This window comes from Camelina sativa, chromosome 14 (genome assembly GCF_030686135.1).
Source record: "Camelina sativa cultivar CO46 ecotype springtype chromosome 14, ASM3068613v1".
Taxonomy (NCBI): Eukaryota; Viridiplantae; Streptophyta; class Magnoliopsida; order Brassicales; family Brassicaceae; genus Camelina; species Camelina sativa.
In genome coordinates this window covers 358,794-380,842 of record NC_141893.1, presented here as the reverse complement: position 1 = coordinate 380,842, position 22,049 = coordinate 358,794, and the positions used below count along the sequence as shown (strand labels likewise).

At 34.9% G+C, this 22,049-nt stretch overlaps 3 protein-coding genes and 1 pseudogene across 6 annotated transcripts; 3 read left to right on the top strand and 1 right to left on the bottom strand.

Annotated features, from left to right (window-relative positions):
- Positions 1 to 210: 210 nt before the first annotated feature.
- On the top strand, positions 211 to 629 carry LOC104743105 (uncharacterized; annotated as a pseudogene).
- Positions 630 to 4,829: 4,200 nt separating this feature from the next.
- On the top strand, positions 4,830 to 8,075 carry LOC104743104 (uncharacterized). Its single transcript, XM_019235904.2, has 10 exons — positions 4,830 to 4,941; positions 5,131 to 5,403; positions 5,517 to 5,702; positions 5,827 to 5,948; positions 6,087 to 6,137; positions 6,234 to 6,567; positions 6,661 to 6,837; positions 6,928 to 7,055; positions 7,173 to 7,467; positions 7,537 to 8,075. Exons 2-10 carry the CDS (start codon positions 5,157 to 5,159, stop codon positions 7,842 to 7,844), a joined length of 1,848 nt encoding a protein of 615 aa, XP_019091449.2. The 5' UTR covers positions 4,830 to 4,941; positions 5,131 to 5,156; the 3' UTR covers positions 7,845 to 8,075.
- Positions 8,076 to 9,976: 1,901 nt separating this feature from the next.
- LOC104738661 (pathogenesis-related protein 1A-like) lies at positions 9,977 to 10,954 on the top strand. The gene has a single exon (XM_010458836.3). It carries the CDS (start codon positions 10,064 to 10,066, stop codon positions 10,787 to 10,789), a length of 726 nt encoding a protein of 241 aa, XP_010457138.1. The 5' UTR covers positions 9,977 to 10,063; the 3' UTR covers positions 10,790 to 10,954.
- Positions 10,955 to 10,961: 7 nt separating this feature from the next.
- Positions 10,962 to 20,676, bottom strand: LOC104743103 (protein REDUCED CHLOROPLAST COVERAGE 1). 4 transcript variants are annotated; one of them, XM_087485134.1, is made up of 25 exons: positions 20,260 to 20,676; positions 19,951 to 20,069; positions 19,740 to 19,801; positions 18,927 to 19,019; positions 18,475 to 18,547; positions 18,009 to 18,293; positions 17,846 to 17,913; positions 17,619 to 17,750; positions 17,443 to 17,484; positions 16,843 to 17,361; positions 16,583 to 16,737; positions 15,935 to 16,457; positions 15,794 to 15,856; positions 15,603 to 15,704; positions 15,179 to 15,505; positions 14,978 to 15,070; positions 14,763 to 14,864; positions 14,541 to 14,645; positions 14,330 to 14,463; positions 14,045 to 14,228; positions 13,813 to 13,944; positions 13,608 to 13,720; positions 13,400 to 13,490; positions 11,351 to 13,325; positions 10,962 to 11,273 (listed from the first exon to the last, which is right to left on the bottom strand). In XM_087485134.1, exons 2-24 carry the CDS (start codon positions 20,009 to 20,011, stop codon positions 11,436 to 11,438), a joined length of 5,349 nt encoding a protein of 1,782 aa, XP_087341260.1. In that variant the 5' UTR covers positions 20,012 to 20,069; positions 20,260 to 20,676; the 3' UTR covers positions 10,962 to 11,273; positions 11,351 to 11,435. The 4 variants fall into 4 exon arrangements, with proteins under 4 accessions (XP_087341260.1, XP_087341259.1, XP_087341262.1 ...); XM_087485133.1 differs by having other exon boundaries at positions 10,962 to 11,257; XM_087485136.1 differs by having other exon boundaries at positions 17,846 to 17,923; positions 20,260 to 20,476.
- Between the last annotated feature and the right edge of the window lie 1,373 nt (positions 20,677 to 22,049).

The window sequence follows — 22,049 nt, the reverse complement described above, 5'->3', positions numbered from 1 at the left end:
TGTTTTGCATAGTTGGCTAAAATACATGTATTAGCAGAAAACTGAAAACAACATCGACTTCAATTAACACAGGAGGTTAATGAAAAGATGTTACAAAAGTATTTAAACTACATCATCTTAACGTAACCACTGTATTTTCCACTCCCTTATAAAAAACTCCCCCAAATAGAATAGTTCCCAAATCGACACACAAAACGTCACGAAAAGACCATGGGAAAGCCATCGAGAGTATCTCAGGCGATCTTCCTCCTAGTCATCCTTGTGTTGACCACCGGAGAGACGTGGAGGCGAAACCATGGTGGAAGAAAATCGGAGATGCTGTCGGACGAGTAGGAGAAGCGGTGGGGAATTACAAAGCAGGGGAGATGGGATTGTCTTTAAAAGGAGGAGAGTGTGTGAGAGAAATTATGTCTGTGACTACGAATATCTTCAGTGAATGGTGTATAGCTAAAAATGATCCAAGAGCTCCCATGTATAAAAAGATTGAGCATATACCATCTGATGTGACAATCAACTCCATCTTGAAGAAGCCTATTGATTCTATCAAGTTTCATTATCCCAATTTCTTGGCAGCTTGGAACGCTAACAGGATAGCTAGGGGTAAGCTGACAGGTGAATTCCTTGATTAGTCTTGGTTGTTTTTGTCTATTTTTTTTAGATGTACAAATTCGGTATTTTTCGATTGATAACAATGAATTTAAATAAACTACACACACATCTCTACTAATATTATTTAAGCAATGTTCTGAACAAATAACTCTACTCTCCTGTGGTATATTACACAAAATGGCACTATATTTAATCTATACTAATAAAAAGTAGAAGCTATATGCTCCTAACAGGCTTTAATATAGGATCTAAAACTTCCAATTGTGATTAGACATGTTACTAATTAACATTTTTTTAAATTTGCAGAATTTTCTATATTAAGAATTATTTTAAACATACTATCAGGATTTGACATGTCATTCATTAATATTTTTTAAATTTACAGAATTTTTTAGAAAAAGGAAAATTTTAAATTTATAGAAATAAAAGAACTATGTACAATATCCCACATCCGCTAAAATTTTTTTAGACAATGATTCAGAACCATTATAAATAAGATTAATATGCTTTCAACAACGAATGAGCAGAATAGCTTGATTTATCAGGCGTCCCAGTTTAATAGTTTTATTCGGTTTGATCCAGTTTTTTATTTGATCAAACTAAAATTTTAAAAAGTTTCAAAAAATATATTAGAATATTTCAAATTTTTAAAAGTTTCAATATTTATAATATTGAAACTTTTAAAAGTTCTTAGCTTTTAAAAAAGTTTTTAAATAATATAATTTTTAAATTTTAAAAGTAAAATATTATAAATATTGAAACTTTTTAAAAGGTTCAAATTTTATATTTCAAAACCTTTTAAAATTTTAAAATATTATAAATATTGATGTAATACATAAATTATCTTATTTATCTACGTTTGTGCTTTTTATTTCTTATGAGTTGTAAAATATATTTTTGTGTATGATTTTATAGATGAGTTGATATTATTTCATTAATTTTTTATTTTTATCTTATTTTTTATTTTTATGAGAAAAAAATAATTTTGTTCTTGGAGTTTGATGGGTTAACAAGTTGTGTGATAGTCTAAGAAAATGTTTTTCAGTGGAAGAATATGAAGAAGTTGACGAGGAAGAAGAATAAAAAAGTATAACAAAGAACCAGACGGTAAAAATAACGATGACAATTACCACAAAATTTGATAATGAAAATGACAAGAAAGAATATGAAGAATAAGAAAACATGGAATAAAAAACACGAAAACATAGGTCATAGCGATCAATTAAATATGAAAACGAGTTAAATTCATAATGATAAAATTGTTCCGTTTTTCTGGTGGTCAAAAAAATTGTTTAGGATATGTGAGATCATCAGTTTGATTCGCCTCACCTCGACGTCGAGTTAAATTAATGATTTTTTTTATCAGATTTGATTTTATAACACAACTGATATTTATATTTTTAAAAAATGTGTATCTGAAATTTAATTTTTTCCTTAATACTAATTTCAATTTTTTTATAAAATAATATTTTATTACTGTTATCAATTATATATAATTTTCATCAAAATATATCAAGTAAACCCATGTGTAGCGTGGATTCAAAACCTAGTAATAAAATATAATAACATCATTTTAATATTAATTTGTTGTATTTTATAATTAAATACCATAATATTTTTTTCGTATTTGTTAAAAATGTTAAGTGATATGCGTGTATATTTTTTAAATGTTAAGTGATATAAGTGTACAATTTATTTAAGGATATTAAAATCCAAATATCTTATTTCAATTTGATATTAGTTGGATTGTTGGACATATATAATATAGACATAGTTATTTTGGAACAGAAAACACGTTATGTCTCGTCTGGTACCATCCCGTCCCATATATTCTCTTCCCATATACAGCGAACCGATTGAAATCTCAGATTTTTTTTTTCCAACTGATCATAGCACTATCAAATCAAATTTCTGGCGTTTTATGGAATTCTCGAATCTCTTTAATACGCTCTTTCAATTTTAACACAAAAAAAAAAAAGAAAAAAAAAATCTTTGCATTGGTATTAGAGAGACCAAAATCCAGAAGAGAGGCCAAAGAAAAAACTAGGTTTGATGATGTCTTTGTACAATGAACGGTTGAGATGTTTCGCTAAAAATGAATGGCTGAGATTATAACATGAACCGGGTCAAATTACCAGATTAAATGACCCGCGTATTTATCCGAGTGTGTAATGCTTAAATGGTCGTTTTAACCTTGGTGAGATTTTTTTTTTTTTTGCCTTGCTTCCAAATTTCCAATGGCACTGATTTGTAATCATATATATAAAAACAACATTTTAGTCTTTTTTTTATTGATCCATCTAGCAATGCAACTTAAAAAAAACAATTACATTAAAATATAAATTAAAAAATATTTAATTTTGACATGTAACTCACATTTAAATATAAAACTGAAATCATATAAATTATGGATTAATTTTATTTCTTCACTCAATTGTATTAAAACAAAACAATAATTAGAATTGTAACTCCCATTTTTCTAAATGTAATTTTCCATCACTTCTTTTCCTATAAATATCCATTCTCTTAGTCTTTCATTATTTCATTCTCTCATCCTCTTCCATTATATCTCAAATCTTTTTTTTTGTTGTTGTTGTTGTATGGGTTAAAAAAAATTAATTCAAATATCATTGTAAAAGCTTAATTTTAAATTTCAATTTTAGAGTTTGTATGATATGTATAGTACATTATTTTTTATGTTTTAAAAGATTTATCTCTATTATTTATTTTAGATTATCATCTTATAAGTTATTATTTTTCATTCTTTTCTACAATATTCACCACACAATAAGGTCATGAAGTTGAAATGATCCATATTTAATTATCTATTATGTACGCTGGTTATCTCACATATTCATTTATCATTTTAAATAATTTATAAAGATCAATATAATTATCCATTTCTAAAGTCTATTTTGTTTTGTAAAGTCTCTCAACTCTATTTATAAAGTATATTTTGTTTTGTGATCCAATAGATAAATATGTAGAGATCAATATAATATTTATTTTATTTATGACTTGAAGTTTTTGAAAACAAAAATAACTTAATTAAAAAATTTGGTCTTTGTGATTTAATCAAAATGAAAAATGATCCCAAAAAGAAATCATATTTAACTAGAAGTGAAATATAAAAGATAAATATAATTTTAAAATATCATTTAACTAAATTCTTGAAAGATGAAACCATTAGTATGAAATCTAGCATTATAAATTAAATTGATGAGTGAAAAAAAAAAAGATAGAAGTTATCCTTGGGGTTTTAAAAAATCTTTAGATTGAAGTTCATATAATTTTATAAGAAAACTTATTTAGCTTGTCACTTCAAAAGTAATATTTTCAATTTGAAATATTATGTGTGAGTGTTGAGTTTATATCAACAAAACAACCAAATCATATGAATTTGGATTGAGCCACTTGGTATTCCTTTTCTTTTAAGTTAAAACAAATTAAAAATATTTATTTATAATTAAGTCACTTTTAAAGGCATGTAACTCCATTTAACTCAAGTGTAACTCCTACCCAATAATTCTACATTAATTTACTCCTCCTACTAATTTATTTATTTTTCAATAGAAAATGTTTTTGGTTAAATTTTAATATTTTTTTTAATTATTTTGGTTAATCACATATATATATATATATATATATATATCTATATATTGCTTTAAACTTTGAAATGATGAATATTTTATACACAATAATTTTATATGTAGTTACTAAATTTTACAATGACATTAAGAAAAACTCTTTAAATCAATAATTAACCTCTATAAAACATGATAAACATAGATTCATTCATATTTAGAAAATGTTTAATTTTTTATATTAATATAGCTTATCAATTTGTAATAATTTTTTAGTATTTGTTAATTTTTGTTCTATAGAAACATTTATATATTTTAAATTTTGTATAATTAATAAATCATACCAAAAAAATGTTGACACAAGTATAGGGTTTAACTTGCACATCATTTCTACATGAAATTTTAAAATTCATATTGTAGTAGAAAAAACAAAAATCTTTCTTTGATATTATTGTTAAAAATAGAATTAAAAAATAATATTTTATTTTAACAAAATTAAAAAGTAATATTTTATTTTATAAAAATTAAAAAATAATATTTTATTTTAACAAAATTTCAGAAATATAATAAAAACTATTATACATGGTTGCACAAGGCTGATTCATATAAATAGGCCCAGTTTCAATCCTACCTAGCCTCCCTTTTCATATATATATATACGGACCATATTTAAATTGTTCTTCATTCGGAGCCCTAGCCCGTCGTAGTCGAATTCGAGATCCAACCAAGCCTCCCTTATCTCTCGCAGGTAAATTATCTCGCTCCTGACCATTACTGCCGTGTAACCGTGTTCCTCTCTCGGTCGTTTAACCGTGTCAATCTATCTATCTGTCTCTCTGAATTGTGCTTTCGGTTCTAGATGAAAAGACCTTACTACGATTTGCTTTCCCAACTAACTAATTTTGCAAAAAAAAATTAATTTTCTTCGTTAGGATAGTTTACAAAGAGTCTTCTTGAATAAATATGATGAAGAAGGCTACGCCGGAGGAGGCTGGGGCTTTAACAAAGGTCTTCTGGGACATCAAGATGTGTCCGGTTCCCGATGGTTATAATTCTCGTATGGTCCGTCCGTGTATTAAGCGGTTTTTGGAGAATAATGGCTACTATGGTCCTCTCACCGTCACTGCCTATGGCAAACTAGGCGACGTCCCTATTGACATGCTCAGAGGAGTCTTTGCCAGTGGAATCGATCTTAACCTTCTCCCCTACGGTTAAATATCTTGTCTCATCCTTCCTTATAGATGATGATCCTTTCTACACTACAGTAATGGATGATTTTTTTTTTTGTCTCATATGTCTTTTGTTTTTCTCTTTCTCAAACAGGTAGTCAACAGATTGTGGATATAATTGATCTTTTCGACGAGAGAAATCCACCTCCAGCTAATTTTATGGTCATATCCGACCCAAAAGTCTGCCCTGATTTAACTCGTGTTCTACGAAGAGTGCGCTACAACCCCATCCAGCCATTTCCATATCATTCTTTTGAAAGCTTATTATTTATGGAAGAAGGTGTGTGTATTTTTCCTCTCTCACTCATTTATTGTTAAAAATGAAACAACCAACCTAATGAATCTGTTTCTGTTGCTCATCAACTTGGCTACCTTTTTTTTTCTTCTTTTCTACACGGATTCAGGGGCACTTGTTGAGGAAACACGTTACCCTGCCTTCTGGCGTTGCTCAGTATGCTCCCGCCATGGCCAATGCTTTGAAAGTTTCGTCACGCATCTATCTGATGAAGAACATCTTGAAGAGCTGGTAATCAAGCAGCACTGTTATCAATACATTTTCTCTCATTGTCTTACTGTTTTTTTTAAGTCAAACACCCTCTCTTACCACAAGTAGTCACATCCTGGTTTAGTTTTGACCCCCTTGGTTCATTTGTTGTTCAAGCAGATCCTGGCTAACAATAGGAGGCCTCCTCATTCACCGATTCTTAATCCCATGGTGAGGATGCTACCAAAGTCATGTTTTAATTTCTTATTTTTTTTTTTTTATATAGTTTTGTTTGCCTGAGTTTGACCCCATGTTTTCTTTTCTCAGCTGGAGGAACATTCTCGGGATAATCTGACACGGTGCAATGTGGAGACTGTTCGACTTATAAATGCACCCGTAACACGAGGTCGGTATCCTCTTACAGACTGGAAGGCTGTAAAGTCGTCGGGTGAGACATTGGTCTTTTGGGACATCAATTCGTGTCCGGTTCCCCCTGGATGTGACGCTAGTCTGGTTGGTCCGCACATCAAACGGTTCTTGAAGAGAGAAGGCTGCTCTGGTCCTCTCTCCATCACTGCCATTGGAGTACTAACAGACGTTCCTAATGACATCCTGAGTAAAGTCTGTTCCACTGGAATCAGTCTTTATAACGTCCCCTACGGTTAGTATCTTCTCGTCCTTATGACCTTTCAGCAGTAATGGATATTTTCCTTGATGAAAACACAGAGTCTCAACTCTTTAGTTTTTGAAACAGGTCCGTCAGACACCGAGGATCTCATTTATGACATTTCCTATACGAGTGGACCTCCACTTAACATTATGGTCATATCCGATGCCAAAATCTTCGCTTGTCTGCCTCGCTCTCTAAAATTGAGATTCAACCTACTGAGGCCATTTCCAATTAAATCTCTTGAGTTATTTTCTTGGTCAGGTGTGTGTTTTGTCCTCTCCTAGTGTTGTTGAAATAACCAGCAAATCTACTCTTCAACTGGCTACTTTTATTTTTGTTTTTTTCCTACAGACTCGGTGGAACTTGAGGATTTTAAGTGCAGTGATTCTCCCCGTTCGTTTTGCTCAGTATGCGACAGGGAATTTCGTCGCCAGAATATTTTCATCAAGCATTTGTCTAAACCATTCCATCAACAGAAGGTAATAAGGGACTTGTTCATTTTTTCGTTGTCTTATCTTCTTAGTTCCCCCCTCCTCGCTTCTCACTTCTTTTTAGCTTTCATTGCCTAAGTTTGACCCCATGTTGTTTTTTTCTAGTTGTCGAAGCTGTTGCCTTTAAGTCATGAACTTCAAAGCTTGAGTGCACCACTAGGTGATCCTGTTAAGCAAAACCCGGAGGCTGTAACATCGGTCTTTTGGGACATAAAGACGTATCCGGTTCCACGTGACTGTGATCCTCGTCGGGTCGGTCCATGTATTAAACAGTTCTTGAAGAAAAAAGGCTACTCTGGTCCTCTCACCATCACTGCCATTGGCGTACTAACAGACGTCCCTAATGACATTCTGGAAGGAGTCTATTCCAGTGGAGTCTCTCTTAATAACATTTGCAGCGGTTAGGATCTTCTCATCTTTGCGCCTTTCTCATGAATGGATGTTTTAATAACTTTAGTTTCTGAAACAGGGTTTTCTGGCACTTTGGATCGTCTGATTTGTGAGTTTACCGTTAGGAATTCACCTCCAGCTAATATAATGGTCATATCCGACGCAAAATCCTTTGCTTCTGATTATGCTTTCCAGCTAGAATCGAGGGGATACAACATTCTTCAGCCGCGTTCATGGAATTTTCTTGAAAGGTTTTTTCTGGATGCTGAAACGAGTGACTCTGCCTTCTGGACTTGCTCAGTATGCGACTATCGTCTTCGTGGCCAAGGGTTTGAAAATTTTACCACTCATGTTACTAGTAGGCGACATGAACGGAAGGTATATTAGTATAGAAGGCCTGGCTAACAGATCCTGGCTACCAAAGTCATGTTTTCATTTCTTAATTTTTTATATAGTTTTGTTTGCCTGAGTTTGACCCCATATTTTCTTTTCTCAACTGGAGGAACATTCTCGGGATAATCTACCCATAAAAATAGCAAATCAAAAATGACCTATTAAACTGAAATCGTATGTATCATTACAATAACAAATCATTTTCAAATCATTTTCTTTAAAAAAACGACATGCAATTTCAGTTTTCACATGTTCGGAAAATCCCATCAAAATAGAGTTTTTTCAACCATAACAGATACCTGAACAGAAGAATCACAATTTCAGTTTTCACCTGTTCGAAAACTCCCACCAAAATATAGAGTTCTTCAACCACAACACATACCTGAACAGAACAATCACAATACAATCAGAAAATAAGTTATAAGGTCAAACGACTAAGATTCTCATTTCAAAATTACTATGATATGAAATTTTCAATCCTGCAAATACACAACTAACATATCTCACTTATGGTATATAACAATTTAAGAACCTTCTCTCAAACAATGATACATTGATCATATAGTTCTTGGAATATATCGTAAAAGATCTTCTTAGTCGAATGATCCTTTTTTGATGATAAGATCAAACTTTTATTTCTGCAAGTTAAACCTAACATATTTGCTACTTCATTATCTATATAAACAGCCCATTAGCAACTTTCTACAAACCATCAACACAAATACGCAAACAGCTATCCTATTTTTAGAAGCAAAAGAGATACTCAAGATGAATGGTCTTATAGCAATGACTTATCTTGCTAATGTCAAGCCGTACAAAAGCACTTGGCGGGTTCAGGTTAAAGTCTTACATGCGTGGAAGCAGTACACTTCCTAATTTGGAGAAACATTGGAGATGGTGTTAGCTGACCATAGGGTAAGTTGTTATTTTTGTGTATTTTTACGCTACTATATTCAATAAAAAGTAAACAGCTTATAATCAATGTTTACACTGTTAATACTTTTTTAAATAACTATCATAACCAGGGTGCTAAGATTCATGTTTCCATCAAGAAAGGACTTGTGAGTAAGTTCGAGAGGCAGGTTACAAAAGGTGAGTGGAAGGTCATTGAAAATTTTGGACTAACCCAAGTCAGAGGCCAACTCAAGGTTACTAACCAACCCTTTAAGATGGGCTTCATGAACAACATTCATCTAACCCCGTGTGTTGTCATCTCTGATGATGTGTACCTCACATTGTCCGACTTTCAAAACATCATTGTTGGGGATCTTAATCCCTTACACTGAAAGAATTTGTTGTTATCGCAGTGAGCAGATATCGTGTTTAGGTTTTCTGATTCTGCGATTGAAGAAAAAAAAAATAATCGTTAAAGGTTTTCGACTGTGGGCGGTGTACTGGGCCGTTTACATTGGACCTTGGACAATGTTAATTGTAGTGTATTCTCTAACTTGATAATTTGCTTAATGGATCATGGGTGGGCCAATAAAAATTCTACAAACACAATGAAAACATATAATTATTCACTTTTAAATTACATTCCTAATTTAAGTAATAGAGGTGTTCTACTTTGAGTTAAAAATTTGGTTATGATGACAATAATACTACTTAAACCCTTACACTTAATTACATTACATGCTAATTCTAATTTATATATAGTCCAACATATGTAATTTATCTCTATATTTTTAAAATAAACCAATTAGTATTATAATATGATTCAAATTACAATATACAACACTATATTATATAAAATCCCAAATAATTATAATTATATAATTCAACAAAAAAATATATATTTTTCCTAGCGAATCATTATCTAGTATATATATAAAAGCACAACTATCCTATTGTTCAAATACTAATGATCTACGTTGTTCAAAAGATTTGTGTGATCTAATGATCTAATGATCTCATATACAGAGAGATTTGTGTGATCTCAAAAGTACACGCAATTACCGTACACCTTAACTTTAAGCATTGCCTAAATGTGGTGTTGCTAAACATTTTTTTCTAAAAAAAATAAAACCTCAGTTCCGATAATCAATATACACCGTGCGTTGACTTTCCATTGTTGACTCATACTCCAAAGATATTTTTACATACAACGTTCATCAATAGAAACGATTAACTACCTATTTATTTGTTTCCTATCACAAATTTGCATTCGAGAGTTGAATTACTTTTTTTCACCTACAATATTTGTGTGTGTGTAAATGGAGCTCCGTAAACGGAAATTACGAGCTCCGTTACACAACATATTCGCCGTAACGTTATTCCTCCTTCAGCTATGGGCCGCAACGGCCGACATTAATCACAGCGAGTCTTCCACGCAATCTTCTGTTACCTCTCCGTCAACGACGGGCACTGGGGTTCTGTCTTCATCACGGTTGTTCACCGGGGGACCATTGACGTTCAGGTCTAGGTGGATGAGAAGAAGACGACATCGTAACAAGGTCAACAGAGCTAGCAGAGAGTTTCTATTAGCACATAACCTCGTACGAGCGAGCGTCGGGGAACCGCAGCTTGAATGGGACGGGAGATTAGCGGCTTACGCGCGCTCGTGGGCCAACCAACGCGTGGGAGACTGTAGGCTTGTTCACTCTAACGGTCCGTATGGAGAAAACATTTTCTGGGCCGCGCAGAATAATTGGAGGCCCGCACAAGTCGTTAAAGTATGGGCCGATGAGGATCAATTCTATAACGTGAACGCTAACACGTGTGAGCCGCATCACATGTGTGGGCATTACACGCAGATCGTGTGGAAAGATAGTACCAAGGTTGGGTGCGCAACAGTGGATTGCTCAAACGGCGGCGTTTACGCCATTTGTGTGTATAACCCACCGGGAAATTACGAAGGTGAAAATCCGTTTGGAAGCTATACAACTCCGATTGGTCTTCTCCGGGACGATCCACCGGCGGTGATCGGAGGGATGGCTTGAGAGCGGAGGACATGGCGGTTGCATAATTCCATGTTTTAGTTATATTTAATTCTTTCTTTTTCCACAACATTTTTGTTGGAATAAACTTACAAGCTCTACACCTTGTTGGGTTTATTCTGTGGAACGATCATCTAATAAATATTAAACAAGTTTATAGTTTCGACATTTCAGATAGTAAGTAAACCGTTACGAAACTGATGTAATAATCAATGACAAAATACGTAAAGTAAAACAAGTGAAACTAGCGTAACGTTCAAACATGGAGAACCAAAAAAAAATTATGTCCAAAATTTCCTACGTTTTTAACTTTTATTGGCTGAATTAAAAATGAAAAACCCCAGAAAAAAATGATACATCACCTCACTTCTTTGGTAAACAAAAGAATAGCTTGGCCTTCTCTCTCTCCTGCACAATCTTTCCGCGGTTAAAATCCATTTCAAGGCTATCACAAGCCTCAGCTTCCCATGCCTGATAACAAAATTACCTGCGAATTTTTAGACATCAACAAGCTACAACACATGATGATTTTAAAGATTCAGTTTTAAGAGTTAAGAAGCTAACCTTTATACTGTCCCAAAGATACAGCAAAAGATCAGAGAGATCTGTGAGTTATGCATTTCATCGAATTGGCTCTCTGGAGAGAGTTTCAGGCTACAGACCTTGGAGCCTCGCTGTCTCTGATAACTCTGCTATAACCAAGCTTGAACGGTTGAGAATCATAAGGTTTAAGCAAACTTATTGGCATTCTCAGTGTCTGTTTCCTGCTTCTCCTCCCTCTTAACAAAATGCTAAAAGTTTTCTCACCATCCTCGGCTTTTCGGTTTCCATTCTCCATTTCACTGCGAGCCACTGCATTGCTCACATGGTTAACAGGATCCATAACTTCGTCCGCAATAGCCACATCTCGCTTGCCTTCTTCTTCTTCTTCTTCCTTTTTTGTGCCTTCTTCTACTCCTGAAGTGTCAATATCAGTTGGCAGAATCACAGTTGGCTCTAACACGGTTGCAGCTATTGGCTCGGTGATCATGTGCGGAGGGGGAAACTCAACAGGATGGCATCCAGGCCAAACCGTTCTTGGTACAAAATCCGACACATTGAGCTGCCACGGGAACTGATTGGGATGAAAAGGGCCACTTGTTACAGGGTAAGTACTTGTGGGGACTGACTGAGTGTATGGAGGTGGGTAAACAAAGGACATTGGCTGCATCAAGTTTGGAGTTGACGGAGGTGAAGGGTAAGGAGGAGGAGGTCCGTGATGGAGAGTCATGTTCACTGGCCATGACGGTCCAATGTTCATTCCTATTGGAGTAGGACGTATTATACTTGGAGGTGATGATGGGTTGAATGGAGCAGCTGAAGCAGATAGCTTCTTGTTAGGTAACAATATCCGTGAGGGGTCGCTTGAGTCTGTAGCAGATATTAACAGTTTTTCCTTCAAATCTTCGGTATCAGCAGCTAACTGATCTGCCATTTCTTGCTCTGCGGTTGAATGAATTATATCTGTAACACCTTCTTCGTTTATCAATTCATTTTCAACTTGTTCCTCCGCATGAATGCCACCACCAGATTCTTCGTTTTCATTCAAAATGGTTCCTTCAACTATCACTTCAGATGGTAGTAACTCTACTTTGATCTCTTCTTCGCCTTGAGTTTTGGTAGATTCCATGTTTGCAGAGATTTCAGCTTTAACCTCTTCCTGTAATCCTGTTCTCTCCAACTCATCACCCTCTTGCTTATCTGAAGCTTCATTTTGTGGAGCCCAGACTTGATACTTGGCAATGGAACCAGGTGGTGCCAATGCTACTTCCTTGTATGATGGAGATTTTCCAAGACTTACAACAGAGTTTTTCGTGTGGTAGGCTTCACTTTGCACAGTACTAGACTGAGTAGCTGGCACAACAGAAGAAGCATCTGTCTTTAACCCATCTTCTTCTGAGGTTTCACCAGCAGTCTTAGTATTACCAGAAGACGGCTGCATTGATTTAACCCGATACGCCAAGGTTTTGACTATCTTCCTCCCAAATTTGGTGCCTTGAGCTGTCAAATTAGGAGAATGATGATCCGCATAGCTAGCATATGACGCTGTTCGCTTCTTGAGAATGTAGTATTTGCCGTTCTGCTGAGTAGCATTCTGGAAAAGAGGATTATCAATATCAGCTTCAACATTCTTCTTCTGATATGTATATACTTTCCCGATGGATGCTCGTCGCTGCTTCATCCTGCGACCATATGATCCAGCAGATCTCGGTCTTTGCACTGGTTGCCATCCATCTTCACTACCATCAGGGTGCTGTGGCTCGGTTGAAACTTCACTAGATGTAATTGGATCACTGTTATCCATAATAGCCTCCTCAATGACTGGAGGAGAAGGTGGTTCTTCAACTGGTGCAAGAACTGTCTCGTGATTTTCCTCGCTTGATTTACCTTCTTCTGATCCAGTTTCTTCTGTCTCTTCCTCTGACATCTCCTTTTGTTTTTCTCTCGGAATATCTGCTAAAGGTTCAGAAACATTGCTCTGCTTGGATTTTTCCTTGAGCTACAAAAAACACAAGTCCAACCTTCTAAGTATTTTTAACCATTAAAAGTCAATGAAATAAATATCATACATACCTTCATAATATAGTTCTTCCTCTTTGCTGCCACACTCTCTTTCCCTTTGGCGTTATGGCTTGGGTTGATATAGTCGAGTAGATCGGATACACTGCAAAATATTATCAACCTAAGGATCAGGCCAAGGAGTACACTTGATTGACACATTCCAACAACATAAAAAACTTATAAACAACAACTAAGGAGATATCAAAGGAACTTGTTTGACCTTAGGTGCCCTTTGCTGGCTATAGATGCGTCTGGCTTAGGAGTTCCATTTCGTGCAGCTTCTTGTTGTTCAAAAGCCTTGGATTCAAAGTATTCTAGCCAAGCAGCAGCATCCTGAAGTATATAATCAATTGTCATATATAAAGAAAGCATACAAATGTCAGAAAGATGACTGATCTGGCTGAGGATATCATGCTAATATATACCTGAGTACGTAAATCATCTGGCCCAAGCTTTGCTCGGAGGATTCTTAAGGTTGTTTGCTCATGCTGAACACTTAAATGGTATGCCTCCATCAACGAGAGTGCAATTGCTATGGCATGGTAACTTGCAGCAGTCTATAATTTTACATAATTAGCAGCAACATATTAGCAAAATCAAATCAAATTTCTTACAAAGTGATGTTCCCAAAATCACAGAGAGCATCGGGATAAGAACCTGGATGTGATCAGGACCAAGCAACCTTTGATTACACTTGAGAGCTTTGTGAAGGTACCTCAAGGCAACATGTACATTTCCTAGACCTTCCTCCATCATGGCTACATTGATGTATGTAGCAGCAGTGTTTGGATGAGATGGACCGCATGTGAGATGTAAGAGATACAACGCACGCTTAACATACCTAATCAAAAATACCCAAGTTTTTAGATGGTAGAAAGAGACATCAAACATTTAAACCATAAAACCTCGCAGTTCTGTTAAAATGAAGATTAAAAAACTTACTTAAGAGCCAGCTCTGTATGCTGAAGCCTATAATAGAAGACAGCAAGATCACCATAACTCTTCATCGTATCTGGATGATCAAGTCCAAGTTCCCTCTCATTGATATCTAAAGCCTTTTGCTGATATATCGTAGCCTGTTTTAACAAAACCTTTTAGTTTTGCAATTGTCATAAAAAGAAATATATCACAACCTAACAATATATATACAGACCTGATTAAAGTCACCAGTGTGATATAGAACTACAGCAAGTAAACTGTAAGCTCCGGCTGTCATTCTGTGATAGGGACCGCAAACTGCTACAAGTTTAGCAAGAGCCTAAAAACAAAAGAGACAAAACAACAAAACCAAATCATGACGATGTCTAGAAAAGGAAAAACTACTGTGAATAAAAGAGCTGAGGAGTAGAAAAATCTTTTTTTCTGGACAATGTACCTTTGTTCCGTACGTAACCGCATCTTCAAGCTTTCCTTTATCTAAAGCTGTTTTAGATGACTCCAGAAGTTGCCTTCCGTCAGCAGATGAACATGCTGCTTGCTGCAAAGATTTAGAATAGAAAGTCTGATCAATAACAATGGCTGCCTAACATACTAGAACGAATCCAGATTCTGATAGAAAATATTCCAAATATCTTTTATGTTGTCCATTACCTTATGCACTGGGACCAGACTGACCACATCTGTTTTCCGAAACGGTGCTGGAGAATCCATGTCAAAGTCCCTTGGAATCAACTCAATACCAACCTGAAAAATAAAATTTTAAGCCACAATTCCACTAATCTATATAGTATAGTAAATAGCAACAAGTTTATAACTCAATCAAATTTTCTGGTTAGAGCATCCATAAATTACCTTATGGCATAATCCACGGAGAATGGCAAACTTCCGTAGATCCTTGTAACTGAAGGCATTAAGATCATAATCATATCGCTTCTTCAAGAATTTCTCCAACCACCGGAAGATCAGAGGATGTACATTCCAAGTGTTCTGTGGTGGTGCTGCAGTATTTTCAGGAATCCCAAGCATCATGTTCAAAGCAGCAGCTACTTTTATAGCTATATTGTCAGTGTCAGTAGCAATGGCAGAAATCACCGCCTGGAGGATATGTTTAAGGGCTCTTACAATCATCTCATGAACACACAGTGATTGTACATGTGACAACTTATCTGAAAGCTTCACCTGTTGTAAACATAAAAAAAGATATTGATAATTAAAAAACAACAACAACAAACTTGAATAGATTCTAAGAACTATGAGGTTAAAAAAGCCAACTTACAACATATCCTAAGGAACGCATCCGAAGACCTCTTGTGTGCATAAAATCAGTTAGAGTCCGACCATCGACTGGGGAGAGCTCCAACGAACCAAAATCTGCAACCTATATTAAGTGATAAAAAAAAATTATTATTTGTTAATATCTTAATATAACCAATAGAAAACACAACAACAAAATTTATACGCAGTTACCAGTTTCGGAATAGCAACTTCAGTATAATAGTTCTGTGCCAAGTCGACAAGTTCTTGCAAAGACTGTGAAACAAAAAATTCTTTGTTAGCACACAATAAGTAAATAAAAATAGAGCAAAAGCTGGAGTTGTAGTGTAAAACCTTGTGATGAAGTCCAGTATCTGACTCTTTTAGGCGAGTGAAGGCTGCATCAGACAACAAATTCTTCAAGACGAGTACATTTTCTTGAGCATTCTTCTCGGCATCGGATTGCAAAGATGCAGTTGCTGCAGAATTATCAGTCTCTGAAGAAACCCCATCAACCTGAGATGATACTGCAGTCTGCGTCGTCTTAGGGCTGCTTACATCTGTTTTCTTTTTGCTGCTATTGAGGGACTTAAGCGGTTTCCCAAGCCCTTCAACCTTCAATTCATTCTTGGATTTTTCACTGTTTTGTTTTTTGTCCTTTTCCGTATTCTTTTGGTCTTGTAAATGCTGTATCCAACAAGCACCAAGCTCCCATCTCATGATACTCTCCCTGTCTATATCCTCTTCTTCAAGCTTTACAATACTTTCTTCCACCATTTTACTTACAAATTCCCGTGAAGATGTGAGCTCATCATCTTGTTGATGAGGTGTTTTCTTGTTCTGCTCAGAAGAGGATTTATGGAGAAGGAATCTCAAACTGTAAAGCAACATATAAAAATATTACACCGTAAGCGAGACTATAAACTTAGACAAAGGATGAATGTTTTTCATGAGATTATAATCTTAAGTGACAAAGGATGAATGTTTTTCATTAAGTCTCACCTGTTAATGTTTAGAGCATTAGCACCACCTTCAGGCTGTTCAAGGAGGTCAACAATTTGAGAAGGTGGGCTTAACTCCTCACTCTCCTTCTCTATTTTCACAACAGCAATGTAACCGCAATATTTAAGACTTATAGTCCCTAAAGTAGCAACGTCCTGCACAACAAAAAAAATTGTAAGACCACAGTTAAACAACACAGATGAGAGGAAACAAAAAAAATTATACAAGGAAAGAGTGGAGAGTTGTAAGAAAACACTGACATGGGCAGCAGTATTTTCATCAGCAGTAAGTCCCTTGAGAAGGTTCCGTTCCATCAGCTTCTTTTTATCCAGACCAGTGGCTTGAATTCCATCAATTTTTGTATCCACTTTACTACTTGCATTTGAAGTATCCCTTGTAACCGTAACACTCAAGTCTCCAGTTGTCTCGGAATATAGAACGTCAGAGTCTTCTTGAGCCAGCACTGGCTCAGTCATTACTTTCTGAACAGCTTTGATGGCTCTGAAAGTCGCGACATCGACAAAGAGGTTGTGAAGAAGAAACACTTTTCTGTCTCTGACTTGTCTCTCCTCTGCTGTCTTGCAAGGCATAGAGGCAATAAAGGCAAACTCGTTGGACCACGGAACCAAATCGTAGGTGCCATCTCTCCCTTGACCACCACCATCCCCTCCCCATCTCTCATCCTCGACAGGGAGAGGCGGGAACGCTGCTGGTGACTGAGCCGCAGTAGGCGGGATGAGCCATGTGTTAGCTCTAAACCCATATGGAAGATTTCCAAACTGCAGACGAGATGAAACACTTAATAAATAAAGCCAATTCAACATCCAGTAAATCCTCATTTAGGTAGAGAAAAAATATACCTTGTTGCGCTCCGAAAATGCTTTCAGAAGATCACTGTAAGCCTAAACATGATAAAAAAAAAAAAAAAAAAGATAAGATCATCAATCACATTCAACACGAAACTCAACAGCAAAATATGAATATAATCGAAGGCTCTACTAATTTGTCTAAGCAAGTATTGGGAAACAAAACTTACATTATCGAAGGCTCTACTAATTTGTCTAAGCAAGTCAACAAGACTGTGACATATAATTCTCTGTTTCCCAATACTGTAAAATCCTTTCCTGCAACCTTCAATATGAACGAGCTTCCCATTACAAAGCTTCACCTGAGAGAAAGAAAAAACAAAACGCAAACGATATCAAACCAAAAAGCAGATTGCCACATTCAATTGAGAGCAATAGATAGAAATTTTAATCTTACATCGATGGAGAGAAGATGATCTTCCGCAGATATATCTTCGGTGTCCCGCTTAGTCACAAGGCGTATATCTATAAAACCCTAATTACTGTAAGTTGGGACAAAATCAATCAAAGCAGGGGATCGAATCTAGGGTTTTAAAGGGGAGAGAAAGATACAATCATACATTGAAGAGGAGGAGTGAGGTGAGCGAGAGAGAAAAACTCGTAGAAGCTTCCAAGCTTAGGGAAAGAGTGGCTGGTCTCTCCGGCGTCATCAATCACCGCATCCTTGGACGCAGGAGACGGCGGAGGCGACGTTTCCGAATGTTTGGAATTCTTTCCACCTCCCTTGACCTGAGAACTTTTCACGGATTCGGATTTCTCCGGCGATGGACCAAAGCAAGTAGTGCAGGCGACGATGTCAAGCAGTCGTCTGATGTGAGCCACTGCTGTTCCTTCGTTATAATCCTCTGCCACAAAGAATAAATAGGAAACTTCTTCTTTAAGCAAAAGGAAACTTTTATTAAAAAAAATAAAAAGGAAATCACAACGGTCATCAGTGAAACGGCATCGTTTTAGGTTTATAATTAGTTCCGTTACGGCAGCACTTTAACGGCGTCTAATTGAAGCGTGAAAGAGAGAGCTTTTTACCTTCCGTTAACGTGAGAAGACACGGTTTAAGCGCCGAAACATCCACTGTGTCTTTTAACTGCGATCCTCTGACCTGTAAAGATAAACGTGAATTTGATTTAACTATTTTACCACAGTCGTTTTTTTTTTAATGACCTACTTTATGCTATGAGATGAAAAAAAAGAAGAAGCCTTAATCGGGTAACATATCTCTATGGATAGAAAAGGAAATAATAAAAGTCAGACTAGCAAATTCTTAGGCACAATGACACTAGTTAGTAGTCATTTTCCTTTACTTTTTTTTTGATCACTTGGGATCCTAATCAAACGTTCCCCAATAAATATGAATATCTTTGAACCATCAAACGTTAACTTGTAACGAACAATAATAATTAATAACAACCAAAACTATGGAACTAGGAAAATTCTATTAAACAAAAAAAAAAGGATTATGAGAAACGATAATTATTTACCTCATGGGAGAGTGAATAATTGGTGATGTGGCAAGTATCGAAGTTAACCGATAAAAGCCGCCGAACATCTATGATCCTGTCCGTTGATATGCCCTGTTTCCATACATACGTATTTTTAGTATTCTGTTAATTATATTCATCATGTGAAACCTTTGGCTACAATACAAGATATATTATTGCTTCATATTCCGAGTAACTAAATATGAATATAGTAGATAAACATGTTTTCTGACGACAAAAATAAAAATAAAAGTGGATACACATGTTTTCTATATAAACATTTCACTTTCTTTGTAACGTCTACGTAATTTTTATTGACCAAAATTATGAGGAAAAATTGAATTATTTTAACAACCGATCGAATTTGTGTGTTACACACTCTTTTGTATTTTTCTACACGTTCAAATAATGATAAATATCATGAAAATAATTCTAAGTCAAATTGAAAATGATTTTTCGAAATATTTTTAAAGACAAAAATAAGTTTTAGCGTAAAATATCAATTTTAATGGTACGTGTAAATACCTTATCCCAAAAACGCCAGTACAAAAAAAAAAAAAAATCGATTATGCACTAGATTAAGATAACGTTTCATGAATTGTTATTAGTTTGAATTATACAATACCGAAACTAATGTTATATAAATTAGTTAATTGCATAAGAATATTAAAACAAAAATATATAAAAGGGATTATAACAAATTTCGCAGAAAAAATCGCACCAACAAAAAAAACAGTTGTTAACACGCAAGAAATATGAAAATTTTACATAATTCGAAAATGATGTGAGAAAACAAAAACAAAACACACAAACCTTGAGAATAGCCTCCGTTTCATCGGGAAGGTTTACAATGACATCCACGATAACCGGGAGAACTGCACATAAACCGTAAACCACATGATTCATATCATCAGAAATTTTCAATTATCAAAGGAAGCTAATTAGTGATTAACAACTAATTTTTTTTAATTTATTGAAATTCATTCATACATAGATTAATAATATATTTCATCATTATTGGTACCTTTCTCTTCCTTCTTCTTCTTGTCTCCTTTAGTCTTTCCACGGTTGTTCTTGGGAGCCATTTCTCTCAAGCTTTTTTTTTTTTATAACTTTTCTTTTATTGAAATAAACAAACAAAAGCTGAAAAACAAATTCAAATGGTTAACTACAATAATCTCATTGTTGGTCAATACAAATGTACAATTTACAGAGCTTATAACCCACTCAAACCTCCCAAAGAACCCATAGACTATATAAATATGCAACAAAGTACAAAATCTTATCCAAACAATGAGATTAAGGAAAACATATTGTAATATCGGATAATTACCGAGTGAGTGGGGGGAGCTAAGTTGTATTAAGCAACCAGGAGGATAAAATATGAAATTGGAAAAAGGAGAAGTATAATAATAATGATGATGATAAAAGAGTTAACAAGAGAGTTTAGTGGTTCGAAGAAAAAGCTGAAACTGGAGAAAACGGTGTGAGAGAGAAGAGAGAAGAGAGCAGTGCGTGTGTGAGTGATAAGGAAGGAAGGGCGGAGATTCACTAGTCAGATGGCTAGAATGGCTTTTTATGCACGTCCATGGCATTTTCCCCGTAATTATCTTCTCATTCTATGGGCTTTTTCGTCTTTTCTCTCTCGATTGAAAATTTCCTTCAGGAATGATTTCTTGCCTTGTTAAGGCCTTTAAGCCTTTAATGGGCCTAGGAGGGATTGTCTCATTTTCCATACGCTTTTTGGATTATTTCTATTTGTGCCCCCCTTCTATTTATATAGACTACAACAAGTTCGTGCTAATCTAATAGACTAATACTATAGTCGGAGCCAGTATCGAAAAGATTTGATTTTATCTGTATGTAACTATGTATGCAGTAAAAATGTGATTTATTTTTAACCAAATTTTTCAAAACATTCGGTGGTAATTTCTTGACATAAAAGTCCAGTTAAAAGAGTCTTAGGAAATGAGAAATCACATTCGTAGGTTAGGTGTATGGCTCACCAAAAATACGTATGTTTGATTTATGAGCTTGTCGTTTAGATATTTATGTATGTTTGCATATAGATAAATACAGCTAGTAATTCAAACACAATCACAAGTTGGTACATATATATAAAGTTGGATAATTAGTTTATCACAGTTATCAGTAAGGAAAAATATAATTTCTTGATTTATGAAAGAAAAAGAAAAGAAAAGAAAAAAAATATTTTTTTTTGAAAAATATGATGTATGAAGAAAGCGCAGACGAAGTTGTCGTCCAGTAATGTTGGCAAAGGGAGAGGACCGAGAGGTCACAAGTGGACGGAAGAAACAAAGAGGCGGGACCATTGTTCTACATATGGGTCCAACGTATCACAACCGCACTCTTTCTTAACCTGCCTCCTACAATCAGACGGTCCTAGATGGTCCACGTAATTAAAGCTGCCTCCTCCCATTATATCCTCTATAATCCACCACTAGTTACCAAAAAAAAAAAAAAAAAAAAATCGAAATGTGGCCAATTTGTCGAGAAACTCTGTTATTCTTTCTTTCCCCCAACTCCCAAAAAATATACGTATTTATCTTTTCACTCGTCAATTTTTTGCAATATACAGTATGATCCTATATTGTATATTCTGTAACTGTCACTCATTAAAAAGGAAAACTTATTCGGGATTTTTAGTTTGAAAGTCGAAACTAGATGACTATAATTTGTTTGATCATTGAACTAATAAACATATCAATTTTAATCGGCTTGTTGAACAAAAAAGAAGATGAAGTGATGAAGTAATAAATCTTTCAACAATCGACGACGACAAAGGAAAGAAGTCGGTCGTGGGTTCTGTTTTTTGGTTCACTTAATGTAAACGTGGTTTTTAAAACGTGATTATTGGTTTATTAATTCTTATCACAATTTAGGGACAATTTAGGGGTGTATGGAAACAATGATTTTGGAGGATTTTATGTGATTTAAAAAATTTGGAATTTTGATATATTTTAGGAAAGTTGATATGATTTATAGTAAAATTCTTTCAAATCCCACCTAAAACCATGAAATTTGGATTTCTGTATTTTTAACTAAATAAATCTTTTCAAATCCTTCAGAATCCTTAAAACTTAAGACTTTTTAAAATCTATG

Coding starts and splice junctions, on each gene's coding strand:
- LOC104743104 (XM_019235904.2), top strand. CDS start 5,157: ATGATGAAGAAGGCTACGCCGGAGGAGGCTGGGGCTTTAACAAAGGTC. Junction 6,138..6,233: donor CACCGATTCTTAATCCCATG/GTGAGGATGCTA, acceptor TTCTTTTCTCAG/CTGGAGGAACATTCTCGGGA. Junction 6,838..6,927: donor TGAGTTATTTTCTTGGTCAG/GTGTGTGTTTTG, acceptor TTTTTCCTACAG/ACTCGGTGGAACTTGAGGAT.
- LOC104738661 (XM_010458836.3), top strand. CDS start 10,064: ATGGAGCTCCGTAAACGGAAATTACGAGCTCCGTTACACAACATATTC.
- LOC104743103 (XM_087485134.1), bottom strand. CDS start 20,011: ATGGCTCCCAAGAACAACCGTGGAAAGACTAAAGGAGACAAGAAGAAG. Junction 15,857..15,934: donor ATACTGGACTTCATCACAAG/GTTTTACACTAC, acceptor TTTGTTTCACAG/TCTTTGCAAGAACTTGTCGA. Junction 13,945..14,044: donor TTGGTCCTGATCACATCCAG/GTTCTTATCCCG, acceptor GTAAAATTATAG/ACTGCTGCAAGTTACCATGC.